This window comes from Ranitomeya imitator, chromosome 6 (assembly GCF_032444005.1).
Source record: "Ranitomeya imitator isolate aRanImi1 chromosome 6, aRanImi1.pri, whole genome shotgun sequence".
NCBI lineage: Eukaryota > Metazoa > Chordata > Amphibia > Anura > Dendrobatidae > Ranitomeya > Ranitomeya imitator.
Window position 1 is genome coordinate 511,168,885 of NC_091287.1, and position 12,376 is coordinate 511,181,260.

General features: G+C 45.0%; 1 protein-coding gene across 1 annotated transcript in view; it reads left to right on the forward strand.

Moving 5' to 3' along the window:
- Positions 1-10,885, forward strand: part of TRHR (thyrotropin releasing hormone receptor) — a 159,627-nt gene extending 148,742 nt beyond the window's left edge. The window contains exon 3 of the mRNA XM_069731785.1: positions 10,160-10,885. Coding sequence (XP_069587886.1) covers positions 10,160-10,585 — 426 coding nt within the window. The 3' untranslated portion in view covers positions 10,586-10,885. The remainder of the gene's footprint in view (positions 1-10,159) is intronic.
- The last annotated feature ends 1,491 nt before the right edge of the window (positions 10,886-12,376 follow it).

Here is a 12,376-nt window from a genome sequence, read left to right on the forward strand (position 1 = left end):
TCCATAATTTATTTCACTTAAAATATAGTGAAAGGACAAAACATCAGCATACAGCCATGTAGTATATTGCACAGCCCACGTAGTATATTGCCCACTCACGTAATATATTGCCCAGCCACGTAGTATATTGCTCAGCCACGTAGTATATTGCTCAGCCACGTAGCATATTGCCCAGTCACGTAGTATATTGCCCAGCCACGTAGTATATTGCCCAGCCATGTAGTATATTGCACAGCCCACGTAGTATATTGCCCACTCACGTAATATATTGCCCAGTCACGTAGTATATTGCCCAGCCACGTAGTATATTGCTCAACCACGTAGTATATTGCTCAGCCATGTAGTATATTGCCCAGTCACGTAGTATATTGCCCAGCCACGTAGTATATTGCACAGCCCACGTAGTATATTGCCCACTCACCTAATATATTGCCCAGCCACGTAGTATATTGCCCAGCCACGTAGTATATTGCCCAGTCACGTAGTATATTGCACAGCCACGTAACATATTGCCCAGTGACGTAGTATATTGCACAGCCACGTAATATATTGCCCAGTGACGTAGTATATTGCCCAGCCATGTAGTATATTGCCCAGTGACGTAGTATATTGCACAGCCACGTAATATATTGCCCAGTGACGTAGTATATTGCACAGCCACGTAATATATTGCCCAGCCACGTAGTATATTGCCCAGCCATGTAGTATATTGCCCAGTGACGTAGTATATTGCACAGCCACGTAATATATTGCCCAGTGACGTAGTATATTGCCCAGCCATGTAGTATATTGCCCAGCCATGTAGTATATTGCCCAGCCACATAGTATATTGCCCAGCCATGTAGTATATTGCCCAGTGACGTAGTATATTGCCCAGCAACGTAGTATAGTGCCCAGCGATGTAGTACGTATATTGCACAGCCCACGTAGTATATTGCCCAGTCACATAGTATATTGCCCAGTCACATAGTATATTGCCCAGCCATGTAGTATATTGCCCAGTGACGTAGTATATTGCACAGCCACGTAATATATTGCCCAGCCACGTAGTATATTGCACAGCCCACGTAGTATATTGCCCACTCACCTAATATATTGCCCAGCCACGTAGTATATTGCCCAGCCACGTAGTATATTGCCCAGTCACGTAGTATATTGCACAGCCACGTAACATATTGCCCAGTGACGTAGTATATTGCACAGCCACGTAATATATTGCCCAGTGACGTAGTATATTGCCCAGCCATGTAGTATATTGCCCAGTGACGTAGTATATTGCACAGCCACGTAATATATTGCCCAGTGACGTAGTATATTGCACAGCCACGTAATATATTGCCCAGCCACGTAGTATATTGCCCAGCCATGTAGTATATTGCCCAGTGACGTAGTATATTGCACAGCCACGTAATATATTGCCCAGTGACGTAGTATATTGCCCAGCCATGTAGTATATTGCCCAGCCATGTAGTATATTGCCCAGCCACATAGTATATTGCCCAGCCATGTAGTATATTGCCCAGTGACGTAGTATATTGCCCAGCAACGTAGTATAGTGCCCAGCGATGTAGTACGTATATTGCACAGCCCACGTAGTATATTGCCCAGTCACATAGTATATTGCCCAGTCACATAGTATATTGCCCAGCCATGTAGTATATTGCCCAGTGACGTAGTATATTGCACAGCCACGTAATATATTGCCCAGTGACGTAGTATATTGCCCAGTCATGTAGTATATTGCCCAGCCATGTAGTATATTGCCCAGCCACGTAGTATATTGCCCAGCCACGTAGTATATTGCCCAGTGACGTAGTATATTGCCCAGCAACGTAGTATATTGCCCAGTTATGTAGTATATTGCACAGCCCACGTAGTATATTGCCCAGCCACGTAGTATATTGCCCAGCCACGTGGTATACAGCACAGAGCCATGTAGTATATTGCACAGCAAAGTAATATACAGCACAGAGCCACGTAGTATAATGGCCAGTCACGTAGTATATTGCCCAGCTACGTAGTATATTGCCCAGCCAGGTTTGTCACAGGTTAAAAAATAAAAAATAAACATATACTCACCTTTCCGAGAGCCCCTTGTAGTCCACGGCAGCTTCCGGTCCCAGGGTTGGTATGAGCGCAGGACCTGTGATGACGTCGCGGTCACATGACCGTGACATCATGGCAGGTCCTTCTCACGCAGGGCCTGGGATGATGTTGCAGTCACATGACCGTGACGTCATGGCAGGTCCTTCTTCCATACCATCTTTGCCACCGGAACCTGCAACAGAAGATGGCGGCCGGCGCGAGCGACAACGGAGGGTGAGTATAGCAGGTTTTTATTATTTTTTATTTTTAACATTACATTTTTTACTATTGATGCCACATAGGCAGCGTCAATAGTAAAAAGTTGGGGACACACAGGGTTAATAGCGGCGGTAATGGAGTGCGTTACCCGCGGCATAACGCGGTCCGTTACCTCCGGCATTAACCCTATGTTAGCGGTGACCGGAGGGGAGTATGCGGGCGACAGGTACTGACTGCGGGGAGTAAGGAGCGGCCATTTTCTTCTGGACTGTGCCCGTCGCTGATTGGTCGCGGCAGCCATGATAAGCAGCTGGCGAGACCAATCAGCGAATGAATAACCGTGACAGAAGGACAGACAGAAAGACGGAAGTGACCCTTAGACAATGATATAGTAGATATACCAATTGTAAACAGATGTACCAAACATCATCAAACCACATCCGAAGGGGTCAATGAATGACATACAGATAATAATAGAGCATGACCAGTAAAAGTAAGAGTAAATGGATTACCTGAGGGACCACGATGCCACCCACCCCAACGCGCATTTCGGCAACGTGCCTTCTTCCGGGGGTACCACACAGAGCTGTCACAGACCACTCCTGCTGGCAATTCAGTGGTTTTCCCTGATGTCAAGTCAACAGTGCAGCAGCTGCTCTTCCGCACTGTTCTGTTGATGGGGCGTGTCTGCCAATGCCATGCTGATTGGCAGCTTGCTTCCCCCTGCCCAACTGCGGAGAGCCAACTGTCACTCAGCATGATGTTGAACAGAGCAGCAAGGAAGAGGAAAAGCTGCCCTGTTGACGTGGAGCCTCAAAATTACTGACAGGTGACCGCTTTGAGCTGGCGCCAGGTAGCACAGGCAGGTATAGTGGGTAGAATAAGTATTTGATACACTGACGATTTTACAAGTTTTTTCCCCTACAAAGAATGGAGGTACATTTCAACTGTGAGAGAGAATCTAAAAATAAAAAACAGAAAATCATTTTATGATTTTTACATAATTAGTTTGAATTTTATTGCATGAACTATATTTGATACAATAGAAAACAGAACTTAATATTTGGTACAGAAACCTTTGTTTGCAATTACAGAGGTCAGACGTTTCCTGTAGTTCTTGATCAGGTTTGTACACACTGCAGCAGGGGTTTTCGCCTCTCCTGCATATAGATCTTTTCCAGATCTTTCAGGTTTCGGGCCTGTCACTTGGCAACATTGAGTTTCAGCTGTCTCCAAAGATTTTCTATTAGGTTAAGGTCTGGAGACTGGCTCCAGGACCTTGAAATGCTTCTTATGGAGCCACTACTTAGTTGCCTTGGCTATGTGTTTCCGGGCATTGTCATGCTGGAAGACCCAGTCACAACCCATCTTCAATGCTATTACTGAGGGAAGGAGGTTATAGGCCATCATCCCTTCATTATGCAGTCATTCTGTTCCCTTTGCAGAAAAGCACACCCAAAGTATGATGTTTTCCCCACCATGCTTCACTGTTAGGATAGTGTTCTTGGGGTTGTTCTCATCCTTCTTCTTCCTCCAAACACGGCGAGTTGAGTAAATACCAAAAAATATCTATTTTGGTCTCATCTGACCACAGTACTTTCTCCCATGCCTCCTCTGGATCATCCAGATGGTCATTGTTGAACTTCAAATGGGCCTGAACATGTGCTGGTGTGAGCAGGGGGACCTTTCGTGCCCTGCAGGATTTTAATCCATGATGGCGCAGTGTGTTACTAACGGTAATGTTTGAGACTGTGTTCCCAGCTCTCTTCAGGTCATTGACCAGGTCCTTCCATGTAGTTCTGAGCCAATTTCTGACCTTTCTTGGAATCATCCTTACCCCATAAGGTGAGATCTTGCATTTACCCCAGACCGATGAAGATTGACAGTCATCTTGTGTGTCTCCCATTTTCTAATAATTGTGCCAACAGTTGCCGCCTTCTCAACAAGCTGTTTTCCTATTGTCCTGTAGCCCATCCCAGCCTTGTCCAGGTCTACAATTTTATCCATGATGTCCTTAGACAGCTCTTTGGTCTCGGGCCATGGTGGAGAGATTGGATTGTGATTGATTGAGTGTGTGGACAGGTGTCTTTTATACAGGTAACAAGTTTAAACAGGTGCAATTAATACAGGAAATGAGCGCAGAGTAGGAGGGCTTCTTAAAGAAAAACTAACAGGTCTGTGACAGCCAGAATTCTTGCTGATTGGTCGGTGATCAAATACTTATTTCATGCAATAAAATGCAATTAATTATGTAAAAATCATGAAATCTCTCACAGGTGAAGCGTACCTACGATAAAAATTACAGACCTCTCCATTCTTTGTACGTGGGAAAACTTGCAAAATCTGCGGTGAATCAAACACTTATTTTCCCCACTGTAACCGTTAAGGAGAACTGTGAAATGCGCCCTACGAATAGTCCGTTCTCCATTGTGATATTATAATAGAATTGGTTAAGTATCACTGGAGATCTCCAGTCTGTAATAACCGGCACAATAGATCCAAAAATACACTTTTATTCAAGGAATGTTGCATAATTACGCTGACTTTACATGTGGATATACATTACTTAAAGTCTTGGGCGCCTACATTGTTACAATCCTCTTATACTATGAGGTGAAATTATTTTTCAATGCATTTTTTTCTACATTTTTATGGATGAAAATCTTCCATTATAAGTGAATGCTTCTTGGCCATGTGCCCCAAATAGCGGCTTTTATTGTACCTGTGAGTGATTATAGTGCGTCATGTTGTGACAAGCGTCGATTTACTGAAATTGTTCATGTACGTTGCGGATCACTTAGAAGAAGCGATTTCTTTAAAGTCGCGTTGCTGTAGGTTGCGTCACCTTTTTGCGTTTTTACTTCACATACTAAAATTGCTTCATCAGTCAAGACTCAAGATGCGCAGCGGCAGCAGGTGAAAGAGCGGTACATTTTATTTAATGATTTGAGCAACATTTGGATGAATTGGACTTAAAATCCAAAAGTAACTAATCATCAAATGTTAAAAAAAATTGTGATAAAGCCATAGAAACGTGCAGTCTATACAGTTCTATAGTCACTCCAAGTGCTGCCATATGGTGCTCTACACATCTTCCATACAATGGAGCACGTCGTAATTTCTGCATGAGTGTAAAAGCTCAGATTCACGCTTCCATGTTTGCTCTGCGCAGTTCACACAATATCATTTTTTGCAGTTATATTGCACATGTCATGGTACAGCAGTATTCTGAACTTTGGAGTTATATGGCGGCATTATGTGGGTACCAAATGGTTCCATCATTTACTACTGTCATTATACAGGGTATGTGCACACGATTTGCTTCCCCAGGCTGGTCCGCTCCCAAACCCTGCTAAAGAAACGCTAACAAAAAGCTCAAAATAATGAACACATCCATTTATAAGTTAAAAAAAATGACTTGTAGATCATATGTTCAGTCTTTTGAGTGTTTTTTTTAAATGCTTCAGGTTTCCAAAGAAGCCAGATGCTCCATACTGTATAACAGATGTCAATGGGAAGGCGTTCAGAGAACGCCCCGGTGTTTTTTCGGGAATATTGTCTGTGATTTTGCTTTAGAAAACACTAGCAGATTCTTCATTGATGAATTTGTAAAAAAAAAAATTCATCAGGAAAACGCTAGTACAGATGGCTGAAAATACTGGAAATAAGAATCTTTGAAAAAACACAGAGACAATTACCAAATAACGCTAAAAAAACGCTTCAGGTTCACAATATACCAGAGAAAAGGAGATTCCCGAAGCGTCTTCTGCTTGAAAGAGGCCATTTTTTGTCTCCTGACAAATATGTTGTGTAAACATACCATTAAAGGGATTCTGTGAGCAGTGAATGACTGTTCAAACTAAGTCCCGCCTCTCTGTGCTTGAGGCCGGTCTCACACATCCAGATAATTTCGGTACAGTAAAAATCGGTACCGGAGTTATCCGTGTCCGTGTGCTCACGTAGCACATCAGTGTGGCACATGTGCGGCAGCCGTGTGCTGCCCGTGTGCCGACTGAGGACCACACGGACCGTGCAGGAGATAGCGCTACAGTTAAGAGCTGTCCCCTGCATGTGGGGCTGAAGCCGGCATTCATTCCTTCTCCCCAGAAGAGAGAGAAATACCCAGCTCCCGCGATGTCTCCTCTCAGCACTGGCAGCAGGTCCTGTGTGAGCGGTCACGTGGTACCACTCATTACAGTGAGGAATATGCGCATATTCCTCACTGTAATGAGCGGTACCACGTGACCGCTCACACAGAACCTGCAGCCAGCGCTGAGAGGAGACAACGCGGGAGCTGGGTGGGTATTTCTTTGGCAAGCGGGCGGGCGCACAGGGGATAGGAGGCGGGAAGTGACCACAAAATTTATTTTTTACACAAAAACAAAAACAAAAAAAAGATTTTTCATTCCTTCTCTCCAGCCAACGCTGCTGGGGAGAAGGAACGAATGCCGGCTTCAGCACCACATGCAGGGGACAGCGCTTACTGTAGCGCTGTCTCTCCTGCGGGCAGTACGTGCACACGGAGGAGAGTGCACACTGTTCTCCGTGTGCACGTGTGCGGGACGCTTTGCGGACCATGCTGCCGGAGAAAAACAGACATGTCTCTGTGTTTTGCACACGGACACACGGTCCGTGAAAACACGGAGACATGTGCATAGACCCATTCACTTGAATGGGTCTACGTGAGTCAGTGTCTCCGGTACGTGAGGAAACTGTCACCACACGTACCGGAGACACTGACGTGTGAAACCGGCCTTATGGCGGGCCGATGATTTCTATACACCTTCCCCCCCTGCTTGTTTTCCCTCTATACCCACCCCATCTCTGTTTTGATTGACAGCTCAGGATAGAAGGCCAGAGATAGATGGAAACCAATCAGGTGGTAAGGTGTACTGTATATAAATGATTGGCCACAGCATGATGCACTGAGTGTCTGTGCTTGGTTTGACGTCATTCTGTGCCGACAGTCCCTTTAATGAAATTTACCAGTTATTCACAGCGCAGGTTTTCCATGTATGCTCAGTGATGACAAACCTTTGAGACTCCCACAATTTGATAATTCCAGGGTCCTGCTGTACTGACAATATCCTTTCTGTAGTGATTGTTGGAGTCCAGAGTTATAAATATCTATCACAGATTATATGGAGAGAATATTATATGTATTTTTTGTTTAAAAAGCAAACAAACAAAACCTTTAAGCGGTGCATCTTGATATAATATAATAACTATATGTACTATATGGACATATTATGCTATATGTACATACTGTATTATAGTACTGTTATTAAGCACTTGAATGGTGGCATTATTTAAAGAGAATCTATCGACCTCATATGAGGGCACTGTAATGTAGGCAAACAGAAGCTGAATCCAACGATGTATCACTTAGCTTACTGGGTGCAGCAGTTCTGACACAATCAGAGCTTTTAGATTTAGAATGAAGCAGAGCTGAGAAAGCTAGCCACGCCCACACCACAGCTAACTCCGCCCACACCAGGCTCTCAGCGTACAAAGTCCATAGATAATATCACAGGAGGGGGGGGTGTCGGACTAGTTCGGTAATGTTAATCTTTTTGTGATAAATTCATCAGTTATTAAACAATAGTATGCACTTTGACAAGTGACACGTCCCTGAATTCTGTGTTTCAGCCTCTATCTCCTGCTGATTTCAGATTACACATCAAAATCTTGCTGACAGATTCTCTTTAAGCACTATGCAGCACTTTGGGGACATACTATGGTATGGTTATTCAACAGTGTGCGGTATTATTTAAGCACCACGTGGCACCGTTGGGGATATATTATGTTGGTATTATTTAAGCACTATATGACATTTGTGGTCATATTAAGGTAGTGTACTCACTCCATGTGCCGCCATATAGTGCTCTATACAGCTTCCACGCAAAGTAACTCCTTAACACAATGCCCAATGGAGCATGCCATCATTTCTGCAGGAGTGTAAAAAGCAGAATGATGGTATTTTGGGGGCATATTCAGGTGCTGTTATTTAATCACCTAATGGCACTGGTTAGGAATATTATTTTGCTGTTATATAGCACTGTATGGTAGCATTATTTAACCACCAAAAGGCACTACCTTTAATGGTGGTTTTATTTAGCACTGTATGTTAGTATTATGTAACCACCACATGGCACTGTTGAGGACAAATTATAGTACTGTTATTGAAACAGTATATGGAACTTATGAGGCATATTATGGAGCTTTTATTTAGCACTCTATGTTAGTATTATTTAACCTTATGGGGCATATTATGGAGCTTTTATTTAACACTCTATGTTAGTATTATTTAACCACCATATGGCACTGTTAGGGACATCTTATATAGCAGTGTATGGTGGTACTATTTTAGCACCATATGGCACTGTTGTGGATATATTATGGTTGTATTACTTAAGCAATATATGCCATTTGGGGTCATATTGAGGTACTGTTAATTATGGGGGTATTATTTAAAGAACTGTTGGGGACAAATTAAGATACTGTTATTTAATCATTATACAGCACTGCTGGGAAATATTATTTTGCGGTTACATAGCACTTTATGATGATATAATTTAACCACCATATGGCACTTTTATTTAAGCACTATATGGCAGCACTGGAGCACATTATGGCGCTGCTACTTAGCTTGTATGCTATTATTATTTAGGTACAATATGGCACCGTTGGCGACATGTTAGTGAGCACTGGATGGTGATATTATTCATGTATTGTAGAGCACTGTTGGGGACATATTATAGTACAGTTAATTAGCACTTTGTGGTAGTATTATTCATGTACTAAATATCATTGCCAGACACACTTTATGGCAGTAGTTTATAGGGGAAAATCTCTATGTCCGAACAAGAGATTTCATAAATCGTACAAGGGACCTCGAACTCCATTTTCATTTCTTTTTTGTATTATTATCTTTCACTGTGATTTTTTTCCTATGTGTTTATTTTATTTGCGCTATTCTTATATATGTCAGGACAGAAAAATAATAAGAACTGTTAGATCCCAATCCTTGTACAACATTGCAGCATTATGTGGCCACAGGCTCGGACTGGCCCACAGGAGAACAGGAGAATTCTCCGGTGGGCCGCTCTGCAGCTTTTTATCTGACCAGTATGTCCTGGCACAAGAAATTCAGGACATACAGAGAAAAGCAAAATCTTATAAATTACAGTAAACCCAGTTTATTAATACACAAAGTTGTGAATGAGAAAAAAGTCGTATTTGCACGTAGCTGAAAAGTGGTGGCCATGGAGTTGAGGTTACTGGTGTGCCCTGGAGTTGAGGTTACTGGTGGGCCCTGGAGTTGAGGTTACTGGTGAGCCCTGGAGTTGAGGTTACTGGTGGGCCCTGGAGTTGAGGTTACTGGTGGGCCCTGGAGTTTAGGTTACTGGTGGGCCCTGGAGTTTAGGTTACTGGTGAGCCCTGGAGTTGAGGTTACTGGTGGGCCCTGGAGTTGAGGTTACTGGTGGGCCCTGGAGTTTAGGTTACTGGTGGGCCCTGGAGTTGAGGTTACTGGTGGGCCCTGGAATTGAGGTTACTGGTGGGCCATGGAGTTGAGGTTACTGGTGGGCCCTGGAGTTGAGGTTACTGGTGGGCCCTGGAGTTGAGGTTACTGGTGGGCCCTGGAGTTGAGGTTACTGGTGGGCCCTGGAGTTGAGGTTACTGGTGGGCCCTGGAGTTGAGGTTACTGGTGGGCCCTGGAGTTGAGGTTACTGGTGGGCCCTGGAGTTGAGGTTACTGGTGGGCCCTGGCAGTCCAGTCCGACATCATGGAGTCACATACCTCTATGTATTCCACATCACTATTTCATTTCTTTTCTCACTTTTTATCTCCGCAGGTCACCAAAATGTTGGCTGTGGTGGTGATTCTTTTTGCCTTTCTGTGGATGCCGTACAGGACGCTGGTCGTGGTCAATTCTTTTCTCTCCCATCCTTACCTTGAAAATTGGTTCGTGCTCTTCTGCAGAATTTGCATTTACCTGAACAGCGCCATCAACCCAGTGATTTACAACCTCATGTCCCAGAAGTTCAGAGCGGCTTTCAAGAAACTCTGCAAGTGCAATAAGAAGCGAACGGAGAAGCCGGCGAATTACGAGGTGGCCCTTAACTACAGTGTTATCAAGGAATCGTCCAATGGGGGAAGCCCAGATCATTTCAGCACGGAGCTGGATGACATCACTGTCACTGACTCCTACCTGTCCGGTGCAAAAATGTCCTACGATGACACATGTCTACCTGCAGACGTCACGTATGGCACCACATAGCAGGTAAACCAGCCAATAACGTACAGATGTGGCAGGACGGAGGGCAGAAGAGCTGACAACCATGGGGCAGAAATAAAGCTGATAGCATGATGTCTGACCTGGAATTTTACATGGGACTGTATATAAACCCCCGGAGTTAACTGGGCACCTGAAGTGTTAATTGAATGTGTGACTGGATGTAACCACAGGTTACCGTATTTTTCGGACTACAAGACGCACTTTTTCCCCCCAAAAAAAGGGGGGAAAATGGGGGGTGCGTCTAATAGTCGCAATGCAGGCTTACCGTGGAGGCAGAGGTTCGGTGGCAGAGGTGCAGCGGCAGAGGTGCGGTGGCAGAGGTGTGGCGGCAGAGGAGGCGCAGTAAGCGGGGTCCCTTTCTCTGGTGAGGTGATGCAGCAGCCCAGTAAGCAGCAGAGCCGGGTGAATCCTGTTGTTATCGGTGGTGGCGACCATTTTCCTGAGGCCGCGCGTGCGCAGATGGAGCGCTCTGCTTCCCGTGACTTCAGGAAAATGGCCGCCGCGATCTCCATCGGCGCACGCGCGGCCTCCCGCGGCCATTTTCCTGAAGCCCCGGGAAGCAGAGCGCTTCATCTGCACACGCGCGGCCTCAGGAAGATGGCCGCCCCCACCGATAACAACAGGATTCACCCGGCTCTGCTGCTTACCGGGCTGCTGCATCACCATACCGGGGAAAGGGACCCCGCTTACAGCGCCTCCTCTGCCACCGCACCTCTGCCACCGCACCTCTGCCGCCACGGTAAGCCTGCATTGCCTGCACGGTAAGCCTGGGACCCCTCTCACGCCATACCTCTCACTGCACCTCCTGATCCCAGCACCTCCTGATCCCAGCACCTCCTGATCCCAGCACCTCCTGATCCCAGCACCTCCTCATCCCAGCACCTTCTTATCCCAGCACCTCCTCATCCCAGCATCACCCCACCTCTGCCGACACCTTGCCTCCTGTGACCCTGCTCTGCCACCGCCAGCCCTCAGGTAAGATACTGTAAATTCGGACAATAAGACGGACCCCCATCTCATAAAAAATCTTTTTTTCTGCAATTTTCACCCCAAATTTGGGGTGCACCTTATGGTCCGGTGCGTCTTATAGTCCGAAAAATACGGTATATTGGGTACATGTGGTATCTGTGAAAAAAAATGTTGCAACACATACTAGAAACATGTGAAGGGGGCCTAAGGGTGTGTTCACACTACGATATTTTGCAGATTTTTTTGAGTGGTAACTCTCCATTTTTGTGGAGTTTTGAGGATTTGGAGAGTTTCTGCTCAGTGCCTATGTGCACTATGAGTTTTCTTAGAGGAAACTGAACAGAACCTCCAAGTTTTTGAAGATTTTTGAGGAGGATGTGAAGAATTTCCTCTCAGTTTCTGCTCTAAAAAAAAAAAATCATCAAAATACTCTGCCAGCTACTGCTCTAAAAAAATCCTGAGAAAAGAAAACCTCTGTGTGACAATCCCCTTACTGAATCACTACTTTCCATGAGGTTTTGAGAGACTTTGATGATGCTCAGGAGATTTGACAACTGTTGTGGAAACCTCCGGAGGTCTCCTCTTTTTCTGGACCATTGCAGACAGGACCTTGAATATCTTTACCCTCAGCTCATAGCTGTCAACATTTCCCTTTTTTTGACAAGCTCTGCTACATCTGTATGTTTATAAGGCTGGAACTACGCCACGACTTTGGCCGTGATACAGGTGGTGTTGCCAAAAATTGCTACATCAGAGCGTGTGCAAGTGACTGGGGTCTCATCGTGAACCTTAGGGTGCCGTGAC